This window comes from Oncorhynchus clarkii, chromosome 1 (assembly GCF_045791955.1).
Source record: "Oncorhynchus clarkii lewisi isolate Uvic-CL-2024 chromosome 1, UVic_Ocla_1.0, whole genome shotgun sequence".
NCBI lineage: Eukaryota > Metazoa > Chordata > Actinopteri > Salmoniformes > Salmonidae > Oncorhynchus > Oncorhynchus clarkii.
Genome location: NC_092147.1, coordinates 1,335,002 through 1,360,962, shown reverse-complemented (window position 1 = coordinate 1,360,962; position 25,961 = coordinate 1,335,002). Strand labels below are relative to the sequence as shown.

Sequence of the window (25,961 nt, the reverse complement as noted above, 5' to 3'; positions counted from 1 at the left end):
GTAATAGAGGCTATGCTACAGTTTACCACCATCTGTTCTATAATAGAGGCTATGCTATGCTACAGTTTACCACCATCTGTTCTATAATAGAGGCTATGCTACAGTTTACCACCATCTGTTCTATAATAGAGGCTATGCTATGCTACACAGTTTACCACCATCTGTTCTGTAATAGAGGCTATGCTACAGTTTACCACCATCTGTTCTATAATAGAGGCTATACTACAGTTTACCACCATCTGTTCTGTAATAGAGGCTATGCTACAGTTTACCACCATCTGTTCTATAATAGAGGCTATACTACAGTTTACAACCATCTGTTCTGTAATAGAGGCTATGCTACAGTTTACCACCATCTGTTCTATAATAGAGGCTATGCTACAGTTTACCACCATCTGTTCTATAATAGAGGCTATGCTACAGTTTACCACCATCTGTTCTATAATAGAGGCTATGCTACAGTTTACCACCATCTGTTCTATAATAGAGGCTATGCTATGCTACAGTTTACCACCATCTGTTCTGTAATAGAGGCTATGCTACAGTTTACCACCATCTGTTCTATAAGAGGCTATGCTACAGTTTACCACCATCTGTTCTGTAATAGAGGCTATGCTACAGTTTACCACCATCTGTTCTATAATAGAGGCTATGCTACAGTTTACCACCATCTGTTCTATAATAGAGGCTATGCTATGCTACAGTTTACCACCATCTGTTCTGTAATAGAGGCTATGCTACAGTTTACCACCATATGTTCTATAATAGAGGCTATGCTACAGTTTACCACCATCTGTTCTATAATAGAGGCTATGCTACAGTTTACCACCATCTGTTCTATAATAGAGGCTATGCTACAGTTTACCACCATCTGTTCTATAATAGAGGCTATGCTACAGTTTACCACCATCTGTTCTGTAATAGAGGCTTTGCTACAGTTTACCACCATCTGTTCTGTAATAGAGGCTATGCTACAGTTCACCACCATCTGTTCTGTAATAGAGGCTATGCTACAGTTTACCACCATCTGTTCTATAATAGAGGCTATGCTACACAGTTTACCACTATCTGTTCTGTAATAGAGGCTATGCTACAGTTTACCACCATCTGTTCTGTAATAGAGGCTATGCTACAGTTTACCACCATCTGTTCTATAATAGAGGCTACGCTACAGTTTACCACCATCTGTTCTATAATAGAGGCTATACTATGCTACACAGTTTACCACCATCTGTTCTGTAATAGAGGCTATGCTACAGGTTACCACCATCTGTTCTGTAATAGAGGCTACGCTACAGTTTACCACCATCTGTTCTATAATAGAGGCTATGCTACAGTTTACCACCATCTGTTCTATAATAGAGGCTATGCTACAGTTTACCACCATCTGTTCTGTAATAGAGGCTATGCTATGCTACAGTTTACCACCATCTGTTCTGTAATAGAGGCTATGCTACAGTTTACCACCATCTGTTCTATAATAGAGGCTATGCTATGCTACAGTTTACCACCATCTGTTCTGTAATAGAGGCTATGCTACAGTTTACCACCATCTGTTCTATAATAGAGGCTATGCTATGCTACAGTTTACCACCATATGTTCTATAATAGAGGCTATGCTACAGTTTACCACCATCTGTTCTATAATAGAGGCTATGCTACAGTTTACCACCATCTGTTCTGTAATAGAGGCTATGCTACAGTTTACCACCATCTGTTCTATAATAGAGGCTATGCTACAGTTTACCACCATCTGTTCTGTAATAGAGGCTATGCTACAGTTTACCTCCATCTGTTCTATAATAGAGGCTATGCTATGCTACAGTTTACCACCATCTGTTCTATAATAGAGGCTATGCTACAGTTTACCACCATCTGTTCTATAATAGAGGCTATGCTACAGTTTACCACCATCTGTTCTATAATAGAGGCTATGCTACAGTTTACCACCATCTGTTCTATAATAGAGGCTATACTACAGTTTACAACCATCTGTTCTGTAATAGAGGCTATGCTACAGTTTACCACCATCTGTTCTATAATAGAGGCTATGCTACAGTTTACCACCATCTGTTCTATAATAGAGGCTATGCTACAGTTTACCACCATCTGTTCTGTAATAGAGGCTATGCTACAGTTTACCACCATCTGTTCTATAATAGAGGCTATGCTACAGTTTACCACCATCTGTTCTGTAATAGAGGCTATGCTACAGTTTACCACCATCTGTTCTGTAATAGAGGCTATGCTACAGTTTACCACCATCTGTTCTATAATAGAGGCTATGCTATGCTACAGTTTACCACCATCTGTTCTATAATAGAGGCTATGCTACAGTTTACCACCATCTGTTCTATAATAGAGGCTATGCTATGCTACACAGTTTACCACCATCTGTTCTGTAATAGAGGCTATGCTACAGTTTACCACCATCTGTTCTATAATAGAGGCTATACTACAGTTTACCACCATCTGTTCTGTAATAGAGGCTATGCTACAGTTTACCACCATCTGTTCTATAATAGAGGCTATACTACAGTTTACAACCATCTGTTCTGTAATAGAGGCTATGCTACAGTTTACCACCATCTGTTCTATAATAGAGGCTATGCTACAGTTTACCACCATCTGTTCTATAATAGAGGCTATGCTACAGTTTACCACCATCTGTTCTATAATAGAGGCTATGCTACAGTTTACCACCATCTGTTCTATAATAGAGGCTATGCTATGCTACAGTTTACCACCATCTGTTCTGTAATAGAGGCTATGCTACAGTTTACCACCATCTGTTCTATAAGAGGCTATGCTACAGTTTACCACCATCTGTTCTGTAATAGAGGCTATGCTACAGTTTACCACCATCTGTTCTATAATAGAGGCTATGCTATGCTACAGTTTACCACCATCTGTTCTGTAATAGAGGCTATGCTACAGTTTACCACCATATGTTCTATAATAGAGGCTATGCTACAGTTTACCACCATCTGTTCTATAATAGAGGCTATGCTACAGTTTACCACCATCTGTTCTATAATAGAGGCTATGCTACAGTTTACCACCATCTGTTCTATAATAGAGGCTATGCTACAGTTTACTACCATCTGTTCTGTAATAGAGGCTTTGCTACAGTTTACCACCATCTGTTCTGTAATAGAGGCTATGCTACAGTTCACCACCATCTGTTCTGTAATAGAGGCTATGCTACAGTTTACCACCATCTGTTCTATAATAGAGGCTATGCTACACAGTTTACCACTATCTGTTCTGTAATAGAGGCTATGCTACAGTTTACCACCATCTGTTCTGTAATAGAGGCTATGCTACAGTTTACCACCATCTGTTCTATAATAGAGGCTACGCTACAGTTTACCACCATCTGTTCTATAATAGAGGCTATACTATGCTACACAGTTTACCACCATCTGTTCTGTAATAGAGGCTATGCTACAGGTTACCACCATCTGTTCTGTAATAGAGGCTACGCTACACAGTTTACCACCATCTGTTCTATAATAGAGGCTATGCTACAGTTTACCACCATCTGTTCTATAATAGAGGCTATGCTACAGTTTACCACCATCTGTTCTGTAATAGAGGCTATGCTATGCTACAGTTTACCACCATCTGTTCTGTAATAGAGGCTATGCTACAGTTTACCACCATCTGTTCTGTAATAGAGGCTATGCTACAGTTTACCACCATCTGTTCTATAATAGAGGCTATGCTACAGTTTACCACCATCTGTTCTGTAATAGAGGCTACGCTACAGTTCACCACCATCTGTTCTGTAATAGAGGCTATGCTACAGTTTACCACCATCTGTTCTGTAATAGAGGCTATGCTACAGTTCACCACCATCTGTTCTGTAATAGAGGCTATGCTACAGTTTACCACCATCTGTTCTGTAATAGAGGCTACGCTACAGTTTACCACCATCTGTTCTATAATAGAGGCTATGCTACAGTTCACCACCATCTGTTCTGTAATAGAGGCTATGCTACAGTTTACCACCATCTGTTCTGTAATAGAGGCTACGCTACAGTTTACCACCATCTGTTCTATAATAGAGGCTATGCTACAGTTTACCACCATCTGTTCTGTAATAGAGGCTATGCTACAGTTTACCACCATCTGTTCTATAATAGAGGCTACGCTACAGTTTACCACCATCTGTTCTATAATAGAGGCTATGCTACAGTTTACCACCATCTGTTCTGTAATAGAGGCTACGCTACAGTTTACCACCATCTGTTCTGTAATAGAGGCTACGCTACACAGTTTACCACCATCTGTTCTATAATAGAGGCTATGCTACAGTTTACCACCATCTGTTCTATAATAGAGGCTATGCTACAGTTTACCACCATCTGTTCTGTAATAGAGGCTATGCTATGCTACACAGTTTACCACCATCTGTTCTATAATAGAGGCTATGCTACAGTTTACCACCATCTGTTCTATAATAGAGGCTATGCTACAGTTTACCACCATCTGTTCTGTAATAGAGGCTATACTATGCTACAGTTTACCACCATCTGTTCTATAATAGAGGCTATGCTACAGTTTACCACCATCTGTTCTATAATAGAGGCTATACTATGCTACAGTTTACCACCATCTGTTCTATAATAGAGGCTATGCTACACAGTTTACCACCATCTGTTCTATAATAGAGGCTATGCTACAGTTTACCACCATCTGTTCTGTAATAGAGGCTATGCTATGCTACACAGTTTACCACCATCTGTTCTGTAATAGAGGCTATGCTACAGTTCACCACCATCTGTTCTGTAATAGAGGCTATGCTACAGTTTACCACCATCTGTTCTATAATAGAGGCTATGCTACAGTTTACCACCATCTGTTCTATAATAGAGGCTATGCTACAGTTTACCACCATCTGTTCTGTAATAGAGATTACGCTACAGTTTACCACCATCTGTTCTGTAATAGAGGCTACGCTACACAGTTTACCACCATCTGTTCTATAATAGAGGCTATGCTACAGTTTACCACCATCTGTTCTATAATAGAGGCTATGCTACAGTTTACCACCATCTGTTCTGTAATAGAGGCTATGCTATGCTACACAGTTTACCACCATCTGTTCTATAATAGAGGCTATGCTACAGTTTACCACCATCTGTTCTATAATAGAGGCTATGCTACAGTTTACCACCATCTGTTCTGTAATAGAGGCTATGCTACAGTTTACCACCATCTGTTCTATAATAGAGGCTATGCTACAGTTTACCACCATCTGTTCTATAATAGAGGCTATGCTATGCTACACAGTTTACCACGATCTGTTCTATAATAGAGGCTATGCTACAGTTTACCACCATCTGTTCTATAATAGAGGCTATGCTACATTTCACCACCATCTGTTCTGTAATAGAGGCTATGCTATGCTACAGTTTACCACCATCTGTTCTATAATAGAGGCTACGCTACAGTTCACCACCATCTGTTCTGTAATAGAGGCTATGCTATGCTACAGTTTACCACCATCTGTTCTATAATAGAGGCTATGCTATGCTACACAGTTTACCACCATCTGTTCTATAATAGAGGCTATGCTACAGTTTACCACCATCTGTTCTATAATAGAGGCTATGCTACATTTCACCACCATCTGTTCTGTAATAGAGGCTATGCTATGCTACAGTTTACCACCATCTGTTCTATAATAGAGGCTACGCTACAGTTCACCACCATCTGTTCTGTAATAGAGGCTATGCTATGCTACAGTTTACCACCATCTGTTCTATAATAGAGGCTACGCTACACAGTTTACCACCATCTGTTCTATAATAGAGGCTATGCTACAGTTTACCACCATCTGTTCTGTAATAGAGGCTATGCTATGCTACACAGTTTACCACCATCTGTTCTGTAATAGAGGCTATGCTATGCTACACAGTTTACCACCATCTGTTCTGTAATAGAGGCTATGCTACAGTTTACCACCATCTGTTCTATAATAGAGGCTATGCTACAGTTTACCACCATCTGTTCTATAATAGAGGCTATGCTATGCTACACAGTTTACCACCATCTGTTCTATAATAGAGGCTATGCTACAGTTTACCACCATCTGTTCTATAATAGAGGCTACGCTACAGCTCACCACCATCTGTTCTGTAATAGAGGCTATGCTATGCTACAGTTTACCACCATCTGTTCTATAATAGAGGCTACGCTACACAGTTTACCACCATCTGTTCTATAATAGAGGCTATGCTACAGTTTACCACCATCTGTTCTGTAATAGAGGCTATGCTACAGTTTACCACCATCTGTTCTGTAATAGAGGCTATGCTATGCTACAGTTTACCACCATCTGTTCTGTAATAGAGGCTACGCTACACAGTTTACCACCATCTGTTCTATAATAGAGGCTATGCTACAGTTTACCACCATCTGTTCTGTAATAGAGGCTATGCTACAGTTTACCACCATCTGTTCTATAATAGAGTATTGGAATAGCCTTCATTTCTCAGAACAAGAATAGACTGATGAGTTTCAGAAGGAAGTTTTTTGTTTTTGGCCATTTTGGGCCTGTTATCGAACCCACAAATGCTGATGCTCCAGATACTCAACTAGTCTAAAGGCCAGTTTTATTGCGTCTTTAATCAGAACAATTGTTTTCAGCTGTGTTAACATAATTGCAAAAGGGTTTTCTAATGATCAATTAGCCTTTTAAAATGCTAAACTTGGATTAGCTAACACAACGTGCCACTGGAACACAGGAGTGATGGTTGCTGATAATGGGCCTCTGTATTGTTTCCAGTCATTTACAACATTAACAATGTCTACATTGTATTTCTGATCAATTTGATGTTATTTTAATGGACAGAAAAAAAGCTTTTCTTTCAAAAACAAGAACATTTCTAAGTGACCCCAAACTTTTGAACGGTAGTGTATGTTTGCGCCCATCTCAGTGAACTAATCCATTATGGAGGCCTAGACTCGAGCTCCGTACCGCATCGCCATGCCCCCCCCCCAAAATGTTGTAACAATGCGGAGCGCTCTGTAAAGCTCCGCATTGATGTGATTGGTGGACGGTTGTTGGGGGCGTTACATCCTGTAGAAAACACTAACTCACTTCCTTGACAACAGCTCTGCAATGCTCAGCAAAGCGCAGGAATTATGAAATCCCTTCTGCTGAGGCCGTATCACCATAAACGCTGCACGGCCAATGGAGACGTCAGATTGACCATGTGACCAGATGCACAATACACTTCCTCTCTCCGGCCAATTTGTGCACATTGTTTCATAACTTCACTGTGTGAATTGTTTGTGTTTTATTGTTAGTGTATATTAATTCCCCATTACATATATCACCTGTACGACATTTACCCTTCATTCCTATAATTTAAAAAAAATCTACAATGGTAATGTATTTTAGCACTTTCAATATTATTATTCCAGTCTTCCTGTTCTCATTGTCTGGAGTGGACACATGGTTTGCAGAGTGTACAACCTATGATACACTTATGAGAAACAAGTTCGGATTTATTTCATTCCATTTCTGAGTTTTGTCAGTTTAGTCGTTGTCTTTTGTTTGGAGCGCACAGATACGTGTAGGGAAGGACACCACAGATACGTGTAGGGAAGGACACCACAGAAACGTGTAGGGAAGGAGACCACAGAAACGTGTAGGGAAGGAGACCACAGAAACGTGTAGGGAAGGACACCACAGATACGTGTAGGGAAGGAGACCACAGAAACGTGTAGGGAAGGAGACCACAGAAACGTGTAGGGAAGGAGACCACAGAAACGTGTAGGGAAGGACACCACAGATACGTGTAGGGAAGGAGACCACAGAAACGTGTAGGGAAGGAGAGCACAGATACGTGTAGGGAAGGACACCACAGATACGTGTAGGGAAGGACACCACAGATACGTGTAGGGAAGGACACCACAGATACGTGTAGGGAAGGACACCACAGATACGTGTAGGGAAGGAGACCACAGAAACGTGTAGGGAAGGAGACCACAGAAACGTGTAGGGAAGGAGACCACAGAAACGTGTAGGGAAGGACACCACAGATACGTGTAGGGAAGGACACCACAGATACGTGTAGGGAAGGACACCACAGATACGTGTAGGGAAGGACACCACAGATACGTGTGTTTAAAGTAGAGGTAAAGAAACACAGAACACATGCGAAGAAGCTTCTGGACCTTTAATCCGGCGAAAAAAATGGTCAGGGAAAAGTCGGATCTGCAGCGAAAATGTTATCAGTATTGTGGATAAGGTTGGTAGGAGACTCACCTTGTAACTGAAGGTCAAACCATCCAGATTATTAAGTCTGTTTCTACCACAGCCAACCTGTTATCATGTGGATAAGGTTGGTAGGAGACTCACCTTGTAACTGAGGGTCAAACCATCCAGATTATTAAGTCTGTTTCTACCACAGCCAACCTGTTATCATGTGGATAAGGTTGGTAGGAGACTCACCTTGTAACTGAGGGTCAAACCATCCAGATTATTAATAGTCTGTTTCTACCACAGCCAACCTGTTATCATGTGGATAAGGTTGGTAGGAGACTCACCTTGTAACTGAGGGTCAACCCATCCAGATTATTAAGTCTGTTTCTACCACAGCCAACCTGTTATCATGTGGATAAGGTTGGTAGGAGACTCACCTTGTAACTGAGGGTCAAACCATCCAGATTATTAAGTCTGTTTCTACCACAGCCAACCTGTTATCATGTGGATAAGGTTGGTAGGAGACTCACCTTGTAACTGAGGGTCAAACCATCCAGATTATTAAGTCTGTTTCTACCACAGCCAACCTGTTATCATGTGGATAAGGTTGGTAGGAGACTCACCTTGTAACTGAGGGTCAACCCATCCAGATTATTAAGTCTGTTTCTACCACAGCCAACCTGTTATCATGTGGATAAGGTTGGTAGGAGACTCACCTTGTAACTGAGGGTCAAACCATCCAGATTATTAAGTCTGTTTCTACCACAGCCAACCTGTTATCATGTGGATAAGGTTGGTAGGAGACTCACCTTGTAACTGAGGGTCAAACCATCCAGATTATTAAGTCTGTTTCTACCACAGCCAACCTGTTATCATGTGGATAAGGTTGGTAGGAGACTCACCTTGTAACTGAGGGTCAACCCATCCAGATTATTAATTGGCTGTTTCTTTCTGACTGGATCTATCGTCTCCAGGAAGATGGACAACCTGGAAATCAGACATTTTTATTTTACTTTATTGTGACAATAAATTCAATGCCATCAAAATGGAAAAAACAACTATTAGCCAATCACTATTGTTGATTTACATCCTGTGTGATCAGTTAGCCTATCAACTCACTGAAATCTCTCAAAACCAGAGCAAACCCTAACCAATGAGAGCCCAGTCAGTGTGGGGTGTAACCAATGAGAGCCCAGTCAGTGTGGGGTGTAACCAATGAGAGCCCAGTCAGTGTGGGGTGTAACCAATGAGAGCCCAGTCAGTGTGGGGTGTAACCAATGAGAGCCCAGTCAGTGTGGGGTGTAACCAATGACAGCCCAGTCAGTGTGGGGTGGTTGTGTTGCAGTACCTGCTGCTGTCCTCTGGACACCGCTGTCCCACAGCTTCCTGCAGTTGAACGTTGAGGAACGCCAGTTGCTGCCAGCTCTCCTTCTCCAGGACCTTATCAAAGATGGCTGTATAGAAGTCATACATGGTGTCTCCTGCCTCCAACAGGAAGTAGTTCCTCATGGCCTGAAGGTACTCCAGCAGTCTGGGGGTTAAAGGTTAGGGTGAGTCTAGGGCCTATAACAGCTGTAGAAGTCATACTGGGGGACCTCAGCAGTCTGGGGGTTAAAGGTTAGGGTGAGTATAGGGCCTATAACAGCTGTAGAAGTCATACTGGGGGACCTCAGCAGTCTGGGGGTTAAAGGTTAGGGTGAGTCTAGGGCCTATAACAGCTGTAAAAGTCATACTGGGGGACCTCAGCAGTCTGGGGGTTAAAGGTTAGGTTGAGTCTAGGGCCTATAACAGCTGTAGAAGTCATACTGGGGGACCTCAGCAGTCTGGGGGTTAAAGGTTAGGGTGAGTCTAGGGCCTATAACAGCTGTAGAAGTCATACTGGGGGACCTCAGCAGTCTGGGGGTTAAAGGTTAGGGTGAGTCTAGGGCCTATAACAGCTGTAGAAGTCATACTGGGGGACCTCAGCAGTCTGGGGGTTAAAGGTTAGGGTGAGTATAGGGTTTGGGGGAGGGGCCAGGGACACCTGTGCTAGTCAGTCCTACAGTACTGGAACTATTAATGAGTCCCAAATGATACGATATTCCCTATATAGTGCACTACTTTGACCAGGGCCAATAGGGCTGTGGTGCACTATATAGGGCAGTCCAACCCTCTTCCTGGAGATCTACTGTCCTGTAGGTTATCAGCCCAATCCTAATTTAGCATATCTGATTCAGCTAGTTAAGGTCTTGTTGAGTAGCTAATTAGTAGAATGTGTTAAATTAGGATTGGACCGAAAACCTACAGGACAGTAGATCTCCAGGAAGAGGGTTGGACTGAAAACCTACAGGACGGTAAATCTCCAGGAAGAGGGTTGGACTGAGAACCTACAGGACAGTAGATCTCCAGGAAGAGGGTTGGACTGAAAACCTACAGGACGGTAAATCTCCAGGAAGAGGGTTGGACTGAAAACCTACAGGACAGTAGATCTCCAGGAAGAGGGTTGGACTGAAAACCTACAGGACGGTAAATCTCCAGGAAGAGGATTGGACCGAAAACCTACAGGACAGTAGATCTCCAGGAAGAGGGTTGGACTGAAAACCTACAGGACGGTAAATCTCCAGGAAGAGGGTTGGACTGAGAACCTACAGGACAGTAGATCTCCAGGAAGAGGGTTGGACTGAAAACCTACAGGACGGTAAATCTCCAGGAAGAGGGTTGGACTGAAAACCTACAGGACAGTAGATCTCCAGGAAGAGGGTTGGACTGAAAACCTACAGGACGGTAAATCTCCAGGAAGAGGGTTGGACTGAGAACCTGCAGGACAGTAGATCTCCAGGAAGAGGGTTGGACTGAAAACCTACAGGACGGTAAATCTCCAGGAAGAGGGTTGGACTGAAAACCTACAGGACAGTAGATCTCCAGGAAGAGGGTTGGACTGAAAACCAACAGGACAGTAGATCTCCAGGAAGAGGGTTGGACTGAAAACCTACAGGACAGTAGAACTCCAGGAAGAGGGTTGGGCAGCCCTGATATAGGAAATAGTTATCAACAGTAGTGCACTATATAGGAAATAGCGTGTCATTTGGGATGAAGCTTATACCCACTCAATGATACGGTACCTGGTATGTTTCAATGAACTAGGTCAATGACCTTAATTGATTAATGAAGTACAAGGGAAGAATGAACATCTCCAGACAAACACCTGGCCCTGGAGGACTAGAGACATGAGACAGAGTACTGACTGACAGACACCTGGAGGACTAGAGACATGAGACAGAGTACTGACTGACAGACACCTGGAGGACTAGAGACATGAGACAGAGTACTGACTGACAGACACCTGGAGGACTAGAGACATGAGACAGAGTACTGACTGACAGACACCTGGAGGACTAGAGACATGAGACAGAGTACTGACTGACAGACGTATTGAGTTTACCTGTAGTCCTTCTTCAGGGTGGTCATGAGGTTGCCACAGCACTCAATGTATCTCTTCTGGATGTGTGGGTAGAGGCAGGAGCGCAGCGTCAGCTCAAATGTCTGACACGTCACCGACTCAGACGAACGGTCCACGATCACGTCACCGCCTGAGAACCTCTCGTGGAAGTCACTCTGCTCCAGGTACAGCCTGGAGGAGGGGGGGGGGGGATTAGGAGTTACCAGAGCTGGGTTACTCTTTCTGGAGCCACCAAACAAGCTAAAACTTAACATAATCAAGATATTTTAATTCAATAATAGTTTTTCCACTAATTGGTCTTTTGAATTTTTTACATTTTATTTCACCTTTATTTAACCAGGTAGGCTAGTTGAGAACACCTTTATTTAACCAGGTAGGCCAGTTGAGAACACCTTTATTTAACCAGGTAGGCTAGTTGAGAACACCTTTATTTAACCAGGTAGGCTAGTTGAGAACACCTTTATTTAACCAGGTAGGCTAGTTGAGAACGCCTTTATTTAACCAGGTAGGCTAGTTGAGAACACCTTTATTTAACCAGGTAGGCTAGTTGAGAACACCTTTATTTAACCAGGTAAGCTAGTTGAGAACACCTTTATTTAACCAGGTAGGCCAGTTGAGAACACCTTTATTTAACCAGGTAGGCCAGTTGAGAACACCTTTATTTAACCAGGTAGGCTAGTTGAGAACACCTTTATTTAACCAGGTAGGCTAGTTGAGAACACCTTTATTTAACCAGGTAGGCTGGTTGAGAACACCTTTATTTAACCAGGTAGGCTAGTTGAGAACACCTTTATTTAACCAGGTAGGCTAGTTGAGAACACCTTTATTTAACCAGGTAGGCTAGTTGAGAACACCTTTATTTAACCAGGTAGGCCAGTTGAGAACACCTTTATTTAACCAGGTAGGCCAGTTGAGAACACCTTTATTTAACCAGGTAGGCTAGTTGAGAACACCTTTATTTAACCAGGTAGGCTAGTTGAGAACACCTTTATTTAACCAGGTAGGCCAGTTGAGAACACCTTTATTTAACCAGGTAGGCTAGTTGAGAACACCTTTATTTAACCAGGTAGGCCAGTTGAGAACACCTTTATTTAACCAGGTAGGCTAGTTGAGAACACCTGTATTTAACCTGGTAGGCCAGTTGAGAACACCTTTATTTAACCAGGTAGGCCAGTTGAGAACACCTTTATTTAACCAGGTAGGCCAGTTGAGAACAAGTTCCCATTTACAACTGTGACCTGGCCAAGATAAAGCAAGGCAGTGCAGCACAAACAACAACACAGAGTTACACATAAACAAACAAGCGTCCAGTCAGTAACACAATAGAGAAGAAAGATTTGTCTATTTATGTACAGTGTGCAAATGTAGAAGAGTAGGGAGGTAGCCAATAAATAGGCCACAGAGGCGAAAATAATTACAATGTAGCATTAATACTGGAATGGTAGATGTGCAGATGATGATGTGCAAGTAGAGGTACTGGGGTGCAAAGGAGCAAGAGGGTAAGTAATAATATGGGGATGAGGTTGTTGGATGGGCTATTTACAGATGGGCTGTGTACAGGTACAGTGATCGGTAAGCAGCTTTGACAGCTGGTGCTTAAAGTTAGAGGGGGAGATTTGAGTCTCCCGCTTCAGTGATTTTTTGCAATTCGTTCCAGTCATTGGCAGCTGAGAGCTGGAAGGAAACGCGGCCAAAGGGGGTGTTGGCTTTGGGGATGATCAGTGAGATATACCTGCTGGAGCGCGTGCTACGTACGGGTGGTTGTTGCTATGGTGACCGGTGAGCTGAGATAAGGCGGAGCTTTACCTAGCAAAGACTTATAGATGACCTGGAGCCAGTGGGGTTGGAACAGGGAGTAAAAGGAGCAGGTTTCTGGGCACGGAATAATAGATTCAAGACAACGTACAGACAAAGGTGGTAGGATGTGAATACAGTGGAGGTAAACCTTGGCATTGAGTGACGATGAGAGAGGTTTTGTCTAAGGGATAATGAGCAGGGCTGGCGGCTCTACAGTGAAATAAGACAAAAATAACTAACCAAAACAGCAATAGACAAGGCATATTGACATTAGGGAGAGGCATGTGTAGCCGAGTGATCATAGGGTCCAGTGAGTACCTAGGCGAGCTAGCCGGGAGAAGGGCCTAGCTCGAGGCTAGCTCCAGGCTAACTGGCGCTTGCTTCAGGACAGAAACCCCCTCGGACTGTTACCTCGGTAGACCAGTTGTGATGAATCGGCGGGGCTGAGGTTCCAGGCCAATTGGCAAGAGGTAATTGAAGCACAAGGATTGCTTGAAGGAATCTCTTCGGCTAGCTGGGAGATGGGCCTAGTTTGAGGCTAGCTCCAGGCTAACTACTATCTAGTTATTGGCTAGCTCCTGAAGGGGGTTCCGGTTCAAAAGTGTAAAAATAGCAGATCCATACCACATTGCGTGAGGCGGGTTGCAGGAGAGTATGTTCAGCCGCCTCGGCCCCTACCCCGCGCCGCCTCGGCCCCTACCCCGCGCCGCCTCGGCCCCTACCCCGCTCCAAGTATACTCTCCTCCACTCACCTGGCGAAGTTGATGGCCAGTAGAGGGTCATGTATGTCATCCATCTGTAGATGCTGAGCTACAATCGACTGCATCTTGATCAGGCTCTGCTTAGTGGCCTGTTGCTCGGTGACCGTATCCACGGGGGAGTCGTCCCGGCAACGGAGGCGGGACTGAACAGACTCCAGAAAAAGAGTGTACAAGCTCTTCCTTTCTGCATCTAAAACACACAGAGAACATTAGGAACCCAAGCAGTAAGCATCTAAAACACACAGAGAACATTAGGAACCCAAGCAGTAAGCATCTAAAACATACAGAGAACATTAGGAACCCAAACAGTAAGTATCTAAAACACACAGAGAACATTAGGAACCCAAGCAGTAAGCATCTAAAACATACAGAGAACATTAGGAATCCAAACAGTAAGTATCTAAAACACACAGAGAACATTAGGAACCCAAGCAGTAAGCATCTAAAACACACAGAGAACATTAGGAATCCAAACAGTAAGTATCTAAAACACACAGAGAACATTAGGAACCCAAGCAGTAAGTATCTAAAACACACAGAGAACATTAGGAATCCAAGCAGTAAGCATCTAAAACATACAGAGAACATTAGGAATCCAAGCAGTAAGTATCTAAAACACACAGAGAACATTAGGAATCCAAGCAGTAAGCATCTAAAACACACAGAGAACATTAGGAACCCAAGCAGTAAGTATCTAAAACACACAGAGAACATTAGGAACCCAAGCAGTAAGTATCTAAAACACACAGAGAACATTAGGAACCCAAGCAGAAAGCATCTAAAACACACAGAGAACATTAGGAACCCAAGCAGAAAGCAGGTGTGTTGCACCATACGGCCATGCTTCACTAGATTATAGCTCAAGGCTCAGGGATGAGATAGGAACAATTTTATGGTTCCATAATATTGTATATTCTGAAAAACACAAACTGTGTTTTTCAGGCATAAGCAGTACTCAAACTCCCCTGTCTCCCATCTCAAACACATCTCTCTGTACCACACTCTGCACTAGAAACACTAGCCTGGTGACCAATTACAGACCAGCTACAGCCATCGGTCTGCTCAGCCTCTATAGACCAACACTGACCTCTAGTGGAGCCATCGGTCTGCTCAGCCTCTACAGACCAACACTGACCTCTAGTGGAGCCATCGGTCTGCTCAGCCTCTACAGACCAACACTAACCTCTAGTGGAGCCATCGGTCTGCTCAGCCTCTACAGACCAACACTGACCTCTAGTGGAGACATCGGTCTGCTCAGCCTCTACAGACCAACACTGAGCTCTAGTGGAGCCATCGGTCTGCTCAGCCTCTACAGACCAACACTAACCTCTAGTGGAGCCATCGGTCTGCTCAGCCTCTACAGACCAACACTGAGCTCTAGTGGAGCCATCGGTCTGCTCAGCCTCTACAGACCAACACTGACCTCTAGTGGAGCCATCGGTCTGCTCAGCCTCTTTACAGTCCAGGTTCTTGAGGAGCTGCATGCTCTTCCCAGCCATGATGATCTGTTTGAGGACCGGCTTGAGGAAGGAGACCATGGTGAGCTGAGACTTCGATCCCTGTTCCCCTGCGCTGCTCCCGCTGGCCGCGTCACTCAGCTTGTCCTCGCTCTCCACCGTCTCGGAGATACTGTACAAGGTGTAGGTGGCGTACCAAAAGTCTCTGTGATTCACTGGTACGTCTTTGTTCCTGGGTTGGGAGATACAGACAAGGTAGGGGTCAGGACCATTGATTTATATATAAACACACTAGATGACTAATATAGGGGGTGCTGTGTTGAAGCCAACACGCCTCCATGTTGGTACCCCCCCCCACTTTATGAAGGTCTACATTCATATATACCATGTTTATTCTATTACAGACACTGTACGTTATACTATGTGAGCTTTTATATACAAATCATATCATAAAAACCACATTGAAAACCTGGTTGTTTTATTCAATTCAGAATTTGAAGAGGCCGTATGTAGCCATGTCACATGGATATTCTCATTTTGGAAAAAGCCTTTTCAGTGTTAAAATAGGATCAACTAACAGACATATAATACGTCTCTAAAATGGCACCCTATTCCCTGAAGTGCACTATTCCCTATGGGCGGCTCTGGTGTAAAGTAGTGCACTATTCCCTATGGGCTCTGGTGTAAAGTAGTGCACTATTCCCTATGGGCTCTGGTCTAAAGTAGTGCACTATTCCCTATGGGTTCTGGAGTAAAGTAGTGCACTATTCCCTATGGGCTCTGGTGTAAAGTAGTGCACTATTCCCTATGGGCTCTGGTCTAAAGTAGTGCACTATTCCCTATGGGTTCTGGAGTAAAGTAGTGCACTATTCCCTATGGGTTCTGGAGTAAAGTAGTGCACTATTCCCTATGGGCTCTGGTGTAAAGTAGTGCACTATTCCCTATGGGCTCTGGTGTAAAGTAGTGCACTATTCCCTATGGGCTCTGGTGTAAAGTAGTGCACTATTCCCTATGGGCTCTGGTGTAAAGTAGTGCACTATTCCCTATGGGTTCTGGTCTAAAGTAGTGCACTATTCCCTATGGGCTCTGGTGTAAAGTAGTGCACTATTCCCTATGGGCTCTGGTCTAAAGTAGTGCACTATTCCCTATGGGCTCTGGTTTAAAGTAGTGCACTATTCCCTATGGGCTCTGGTCTAAAGTAGTGCACTATTCCCTATGGGCTCTGGTGTAAAGTAGTGCACTATTCCCTATGGGCTCTGGTGTAAAGTAGTGCACTATTCCCTATGGGTTCTGGAGTAAAGTAGTGCACTATTCCCTATGGGCTCTGGTGTAAAGTAGTGCACTATTCCCTATGGGCTCTGGTCTAAAGTAGTGCACTATTCCCTATGGGCTCTGGTCTAAAGTAGTGCACTATTCCCTATGGGCTCTGGTGTAAAGTAGTGCACTATTCCCTATGGGCTCTGGTGTAAAGTAGTGCACTATTCCCTATGGGTTCTGGAGTAAAGTAGTGCACTATTCCCTATGGGCTCTGGTGTAAAGTAGTGCACTATTCCCTATGGGCTCTGGTCTAAAGTAGTGCACTATTCCCTATGGGTTCTGGAGTAAAGTAGTGCACTATTCCCTATGGGCTCTGGTGTAAAGTAGTGCACTATTCCCTATGGGCTCTGGTCTAAAGTAGTGCACTATTCCCTATGGGCTCTGGTGTAAAGTAGTGCACTATTCCCTATGGGTTCTGGAGTAAAGTAGTGCACTATTCCCTATGGGCTCTGGTCTAAAGTAGTGCACTATTCCCTATGGGCTCTGGTCTAAAGTAGTGCACTATTCCCTATGGGTTCTGGAGTAAAGTAGTGCACTATTCCCTATGGGCTCTGGTGTAAAGTAGTGCACTATTCCCTATGGGCTCCGGTGTAAAGTAGTGCACTATTCCCTATGGGTTCTGGTCTAAAGTAGTGCACTATTCCCTATGGGCTCTGGTGTAAAGTAGTGCACTATTCCCTATGGGTTCTGGTCTAAAGTAGTGCACTATTCCCTATGGGCTCTGGTTTAAAGTAGTGCACTATTCCCTATGGGCTCTGGTCTAAAGTAGTGCACTATTCCCTATGGGCTCTGGTGTAAAGTAGTGCACTATTCCCTATGGGCTCTGGTCTAAAGTAGTGCACTATTCCCTATGGGTTCTGGAGTAAAGTAGTGCACTATTCCCTATGGGCTCTGGTGTAAAGTAGTGCACTATTCCCTATGGGCTCTGGTCTAAAGTAGTGCACTATTCCCTATGGGCTCTGGTCTAAAGTAGTGCACTATTCCCTATGGGTTCTGGTCTAAAGTAGTGCACTATTCCCTATGGGCTCTGGTGTAAAGTAGTGCACTATTCCCTATGGGCTCTGGTGTATAGTGCACTATATAGGGAATAGGGCTCTGTACTAAAGTAGTGCACTATATAGCGAATAGGGCTCTGGTCTAAAGTAGTGCACTATATAGCGAATAGGGTGACGACAGATGACACCCAACACTGTCAGGACATGTAAAGAGAGCCTTCATCAACGGCCCATGTACCCTGAGTGCCTAAATATTTTCATGACATGGCCAGAAGCGAGGCTTGTTCCATACCTCTGAATGATGAACTCTTTAGCGGGGTCAAACAGGTGACCATGAACGATCCATTCATCCACGATCTCTAGGTATGGTCTGACTGTCTCTGTCCACAGAGAGAATAACAGAGCCACCTAGGTCAGAGGTCAGGGTAGTTAGACAGTTACACACCTGGCTGTTTGGAGTCGATTTACTCTCACTCAAAGACATGCACGAAACCAAACACACTCACAGACACGGTCACAGACACGGTCACACTCACAGACACGGTCACACTCACAGACACGGTCACACTCACAGACACGGTCACAGACACACAGACACGGTCACAGACACGGTCACACTCACAGACATGGTCACAGACACGGTCACACTCACAGACACGGTCACACTCACAGACACGGTCACACTCACAGACACGGTCACACTCACGGTCACACTCACGGTCAGACACACAGACACGGTCACACTCACAGACACGGTCACACTCACAGACACAGACACGGACAAGGTCACAGACACGGTCACACTCACAGACACGGTCACAGACACGGTCACACTCACAGACACGGACACAGACACGGTCACACTCACAGACACGGTCAGACACACGGACACGGTCAAACTCACACTCCCAGACACGGTCACACTCCCAGACACGGTCACACTCCCAGACACGGTCACACTCCCAGACACGGTCACACTCCCAGACACGGTCACACTCCCAGACACGGTCACACTCACAGACACGGTCAAGGTCACAGACACGGTCAAGGTCACAGACACGGTCACACTCACAGACACGGTCACAGACACGGTCACACTCACAGACACGGTCACACTCACAGACACGGTCACACTCACAGACACGGTCACAGACACGGTCACACTCCCAGACACGGTCACACTCCCAGACACGGTCACACTCCCAGACACGGTCACACTCCCGGACACGGTCACACTCCCGGACACGGTCACACTCACAGACACGGTCACACTCACAGACACGGTCACACTCACAGACACGGTCACACTCACAGACACGGTCACACTCACAGACACGGTCACACTCACAGACACGGTCACACTCACGGTCAAGGTCACAGACACGGTCAAGGTCACAGACACGGTCACACTCACAGACACGGTCACAGACACGGTCACGGACACGGTCACAGACACGGTCACAGACACAGACACGGTCACACTCACAGACATGGTCACAGACACGGTCCCACTCACAGACATGGAGACACTCACAGACACGGACAAGGTCACAGACACGGTCACACTCGCACTCACAGACACGGTCACAGACACGGTCACACTCACAGACACGGTCACACTCACAGACACGGTCACAGACACAGACACGGTCACGGTCACACTCCCAGACACAGACACGGTCACAGACACGGTCACACTCACAGACACGGTCACACTCACAGACACGGTCACACTCACAGACACGGTCACACTCACAGACACGGTCACAGACACACAGACACGGTCACAGACACACAGACACGGTCACAGACACACAGACACGGTCACAGACACGGTCACACTCACAGGCATGGTCACAGACACGGTCACACTCACAGACACGGTCACACTCACAGACACGGTCACACTCACAGACACGGTCACACTCACGGTCAGACACACAGACACGGTCACACTCACAGACACGGTCACACTCACAGACACGGTCACACTCACAGACACGGTCACACTCACAGACACGGTCACACTCACAGACACGGTCACACTCACGGTCACAGACACAGACACGGTCACACTCACAGACATGGTCACAGACACGGTCCCACTCACAGACATGGAGACACTCACAGACACGGACAAGGTCACAGACACGGTCACACTCGCACTCACAGACACGGTCACAGACACGGTCACACTCACAGACACGGTCACACTCACAGACAAGTCAAGGTCACAGACACGGTCAAGGTCACAGACACGGTCACGGTCACACTCACAGACACGGTCACAGACACGGTCACACTCACAGACACGGTCACACTCACAGACACGGTCACACTCACAGACATGGTCACAGACACGGTCACACTCCCAGACACGGTCACACTCCCAGACACGGTCACACTCCCGGACACGGTCACACTCACAGACACGGTCACACTCACAGACACGGTCACACTCACAGACACGGTCACACTCACAGACACGGTCACACTCACAGACACGGTCACACTCACAGACACGGTCACACTCACAGACACGGTCACACTCACAGACACGGTCACACTCACAGACACGGTCACAGACACAAGGTCACAGACACGGTCACACTCACGGTCACAGACAGGTCACAGACACGGTCACAGACACGGTCACAGACACAGACACGGTCACACTCACAGACATGGTCACAGACACGGTCCCACTCACAGACATGGAGACACTCACAGACACGGTCACAGACACGGTCACACTCGCACTCACAGACACGGTCACAGACACGGTCACACTCACAGACACGGTCACACTCACAGACACGGTCACAGACACAGACACGGTCACGGTCACACTCCCAGACACAGACACGGTCACAGACACGGTCACACTCACAGACACGGTCACACTCACAGACACGGTCACACTCACAGACACGGTCACAGACACACAGACACGGTCACAGACACACAGACACGGTCACAGACACACAGACACGGTCACAGACACGGTCACACTCACAGACATGGTCACAGACACGGTCACACTCACAGACACGGTCACACTCACAGACACGGTCACACTCAGACACGGTCACACTCACGGTCAGACACACAGACACGGTCACACTCACAGACACGGTCACACTCACAGACACGGTCACACTCACAGACACGGTCACACTCACGGTCACGGTCACACTCACGGTCACAGACACAGACACGGTCACACTCACAGACATGGTCACAGACACGGTCCCACTCACAGACATGGAGACACTCACAGACACGGACAAGGTCACAGACACGGTCACACTCGCACTCACAGACACGGTCACAGACACGGTCACACTCACAGACACGGTCACACTCACAGACACGGTCACGGTCACACTCCCAGACACAGACACGGTCACAGACACGGTCACACTCACAGACACGGTCACACTCACAGACACGGTCACACTCACAGACACGGTCACAGACACACAGACACGGTCACAGACACACAGACACGGTCACAGACACACAGACACGGTCACAGACACACAGACACGGTCACGGTCACAGACACGGTCACACTCACAGACACGGTCACACTCACGGTCACACTCACGGTCAGACACACAGACACGGTCACACTCACGGTCACAGACACGGTCACACTCACAGACACGGTCACACTCACAGACACGGACACAGACACGGTCACACTCACAGACACAGACACGGTCACACTCACAGACACAGACACGGTCACACTCACAGACACAGACACGGTCACACTCACAGACACAGACACGGTCACACTCACAGACACAGACACGGTCACACTCACAGACACGGTCAGTCACACGGACACGGTCACAGACACGGTCAAACTCCCAGACACGGTCACACTCCCAGACACGGTCACACTCCCAGACACGGTCACACTCCCAGACACGGTCACACTCCCAGACACGGTCACACTCCCAGACACGGTCACACTCCCAGACACGGTCACAGACACGGTCACACTCCCAGACACGGTCACAGACACGGTCACACTCACAGACACGGTCACAGACACGGTCACAGACACGGTCACAGACACGGTCACAGACACGGTCACACTCACAGACACGGTCACACTCACAGACATGGTCACAGACACGGTCCCACTCACAGACATGGAGACACTCACAGACACGGACAAGGTCACAGACACGGTCACACTCCCAGACACGGTCACACTCCCAGACACGGTCACACTCACAGACACGGTCACACTCACGGACACGGTCAAGGTCACAGACACGGTCACACTCACAGACATGGTCACAGACACGGTCACACTCACAGACACGGTCACAGACACGGTCACACTCACAGACACGGTCACAGACACGGTCACAGACACGGTCACAGACACGGTCACACTCCCAGACACGGTCACACTCCCAGACACGGTCACACTCCCAGACACGGTCACACTCCCAGACACGGTCACACTCACGGACACGGTCACACTCACGGACACGGTCACACTCACGGACACGGTCACAGACACGGACAAGGTCACAGACACGGTCACACTCACAGACATGGTCACAGACACGGTCACACTCACAGACACGGTCACAGACACGGTCACAGACACGGTGACAGACACGGTCACAGACACGGTCACACTCACAGACACGGTCACACTCACAGACACGGTCACAGACACGGTCACAGACACGGTCCCACTCACAGACATGGAGACACTCACAGACACGGACAAGGTCACAGACACGGTCACACTCGCACTCACAGACACGGTCACAGACACGGTCACACTCACAGACACAGACACGGTCACAGACACGGTCAATGACATGGTCACGGTCACACTCACAGACACAGACACGGTCACAGACACGGTCACACTCACAGACACGGTCACACTCACAGACACGGTCAGACACACAGACACGCTCACAGACACGGTCCCACTCACACTCACGGACACGGTCACACTCACGGACACGGTCACACTCACGGACACGGTCACACTCACGGACACGGTCACACTCACGGACACGGTCACACTCACGGACACGGTCACAGTGTGTGGACACGGTCACAGTGTGTGGACACGGTCACACTCACAGACACGGTCAGACACACAGACATGTAAACACAAACACTCACGGCCTGTTGGGATGCCTCTCCCACGCTGTCGTACTCTATGATAGCCTTGTACAGTGTGTTGAGCAGGTGTGAGGCCCGCACCACGTTAGGGGTCTCAGGGGGGACCTCTGCCACACCCGTACAGAACACCTTGTGGAGCACCTTGATCTGGGCCAGGTGAGGGGTCAGTCTGTCCAGCACCCCCGCCAGGGTCACCGTCTCATCTACAGAGGTTATAACAGGGTCACCGTCTCATCTAGAGGTTATAACAGGGTCACAGTCTCATCTAGAGGTTATAACAGGGTCACCGTCTCATCAGAGGTTATAACAGGGTCACCGTCTCATCTACAGAGGTTATAACAGGGTCACCGTCTCATCAGAGGTTATAACAGGGTCACAGTCTCATCTACAGAGGTTATAACAGGGTCACCGTCTCATCTAGAGGTTATAACAGGGTCACCGTCTCATCTAGAGGTTATAACAGGGTCACCGTCTCATCTAGAGGTTATAACAGGGTCACCGTCTCATCTAGAGGTTATAAAAGGGTCACCGTCTCATCAGAGGTTATAACAGGGTCACCGTCTCATCAGAGGTTATAACAGGGTCACCGTCTCATCTACAGAGGTTATAACAGGGTCACCGTCTCATCTAGAGGTTATAACAGGGTCACCGTCTCATCTACAGAGGTTATAACAGGGTCACTGTCTCATCTAGAGGTTATAACAGGGTCACCGTCTCATCTAGAGGTTATAACAGGGTCACAGTTTCATCTAGAGGTTATAACAGGGTCATCGTCACATCTACAGAGGTTATAACAGGGTCACAGTCTCATCTAGAGGTTATAACAGCGTCACCTCCGACCACGACATGGAAGTTAGCTGAATTTTGCAACTGTAATAACAGTATACATCAGACAAAAGCCACAAGAAACTCATCAACGTATAACGATGAAAGGTAAACCTGCCTTTGCCTATGAGGTCTCTTTCTATGGTGGTGAGCTCCTGTTTGAAGGAGGTGAAGTATTTGTAGAGAGCCCAGACAAAAGCCTGGTAAGTCCTGAAGGGAGGCTCGGTGCCCTGCTTAGAGGAGTAGGAGCCTGGAGGGCAGGGCTCAGTGTCGTACCCCGTTACCTCGTCTATAAACCTCTGCAGCCGGAACACTGCCTGGCCATAGACTGCTATGTGCTCCAACACGGACCGTAGGCAGTTCTAGCAGGGAGAGAGACAGAGAGAGAGAAGAAAGAGGAGAGAGAGGAGAGAGAGACAGAGAAAGAGAGTAGAAAGGAGAGAGACGAAGAGAGAGACAGAGAAAGAGGAGAGAGAGAGAGAGAGAGAGAGAGAGAGAGAGAGAGAGAGAGAGGGGAGAGAAATAGGAGAGACCGAGAAAGAGAGAGAGAGAGAGGAGAAAGAGGAGAAAGGGGAGAGAGAGAGAGACAGAGAGAGAGAGAGGAGCGAGACAGAGAGAGAAAGAGAGGAGAAAAAGGAGAGAGAGGAGAGAGACAGACACGAGAGAGAAAGAGAGAGAGAGGAGAAATAGGAGAGAGAGAGACCAAGAAAGAGACAGAGAGAGAGAGAGGAGAAAGCAGAGAGACAGAGACAGAGAGAGAGAGAGAGAGGAGCGAGACAGAGAGAGAAAGAGGAGAGAAAGAGAAAAAGAAAGACAGATAGAGAGGAGAGAGACAGAGAGAGAGACAGAAAGAGGAGAGAGAGACAGAAAGAGAGAGACAGAGAAAGAGGAGAGAGACACAGAAAGAGAGAGGAGTAAGAGAAAGAGAGAGGAGTAAGACAGAAAGAGAGAGAGAGGAGAAAAAGGAGAGGAGAGAGACAGAGACGAGAAAGAGGAGAGAAAGAGAAAGACAGATAGAGAGGAGAGAGAGTAGAAAGAGGAGAGAGAGAGGAGAAAGAGGAGAGAGAGAGACAGAGAGAGAGGAGAAAAAGGAGAGAGAGGAGAGAGACAGAGACGAGAAAGAGGAGAGAAAGAGAAAGACAGAGAGAGGAGAGAGAGAGTAGAAAGAGAGAGAGAGAGAGGAGAAAGGAGAGAGAAAGAAAAAGAAGGACAGATAGAGAGGAGAGAGAGATGGGGTTAGACAGGGAATTCCAATTTATGAGACCAATTTGTTCCAGATTGTAATATACACATGTAATGATTAGACTGTAGTCTTACGTTAGTCAGGTGAGTGACCACCACATCATTCCTGACCACCACTTTTCCATCCTGATGCTGGAATATAAAGTGTTTCTTCACCCCAGAGAGCAGCCTGGGGACAAACAATCATGGATCAACTGAAGCCCTAAAAGAGACTTTCCGGAAGATTTGCATCATTTTTAACCAGTAGCTCTGACCGTAGCGCTCAAGAGCCAAAACGGGAGTACTACGTTGTTGGCTCCCTCTTTCTCTGCTGTGTGTGCATCTTGCTAGCTGTCACTCAAATGGCGAGGGGCTAAAGCTCATTGGCTGGAACTCGCATTGCTAGGGGGCTAGCGTACGAGGGGGAAACGGCACTGCACAGCTTTCAGAAAACAGTCACTTTCAAACAAAGGATGTTGTGGCTAATTAAGGTAAAACCGTAATTCTGTTCATAGATTCTGCATGTATGAACTACACATTGATACATCCAGCCCAAAGCGTGAGGTTTAAAAAAAATACTTATGTAGACGCCAAAGTTCTGGAGCCAGGGCTCTAGTGCGACCATTTTAAACGAATGCAACTAAAAACTGTGTGAACTGCCCTGTGTGAACTGCCCTGTGTGAACTGCCCTGTGTGAACTGCCCTGTGTGAACTGCGCTGTGCGAACTGCGCTGTGCGAACTGCCCTGTGCGAACT

General features: G+C 46.5%; 1 protein-coding gene across 1 annotated transcript in view; it reads right to left on the bottom strand.

Annotated features, from left to right (window-relative positions):
• Positions 1-25,961, bottom strand: part of LOC139412257 (tubulin gamma complex component 5) — a 52,343-nt gene that overhangs the window by 11,072 nt on the left and 15,310 nt on the right. The window contains exons 9-17 of the mRNA XM_071159134.1: positions 25,302-25,395; positions 24,103-24,346; positions 23,160-23,362; positions 18,280-18,395; positions 15,642-15,907; positions 14,210-14,408; positions 11,643-11,831; positions 9,570-9,752; positions 9,124-9,208 (exon numbers count right to left, since the gene is read on the bottom strand). Of these exons, the coding sequence (XP_071015235.1) occupies positions 9,124-9,208; positions 9,570-9,752; positions 11,643-11,831; positions 14,210-14,408; positions 15,642-15,907; positions 18,280-18,395; positions 23,160-23,362; positions 24,103-24,346; positions 25,302-25,395 (1,579 nt within the window). The remainder of the gene's footprint in view (positions 1-9,123; positions 9,209-9,569; positions 9,753-11,642; positions 11,832-14,209; positions 14,409-15,641; positions 15,908-18,279; positions 18,396-23,159; positions 23,363-24,102; positions 24,347-25,301; positions 25,396-25,961) is intronic.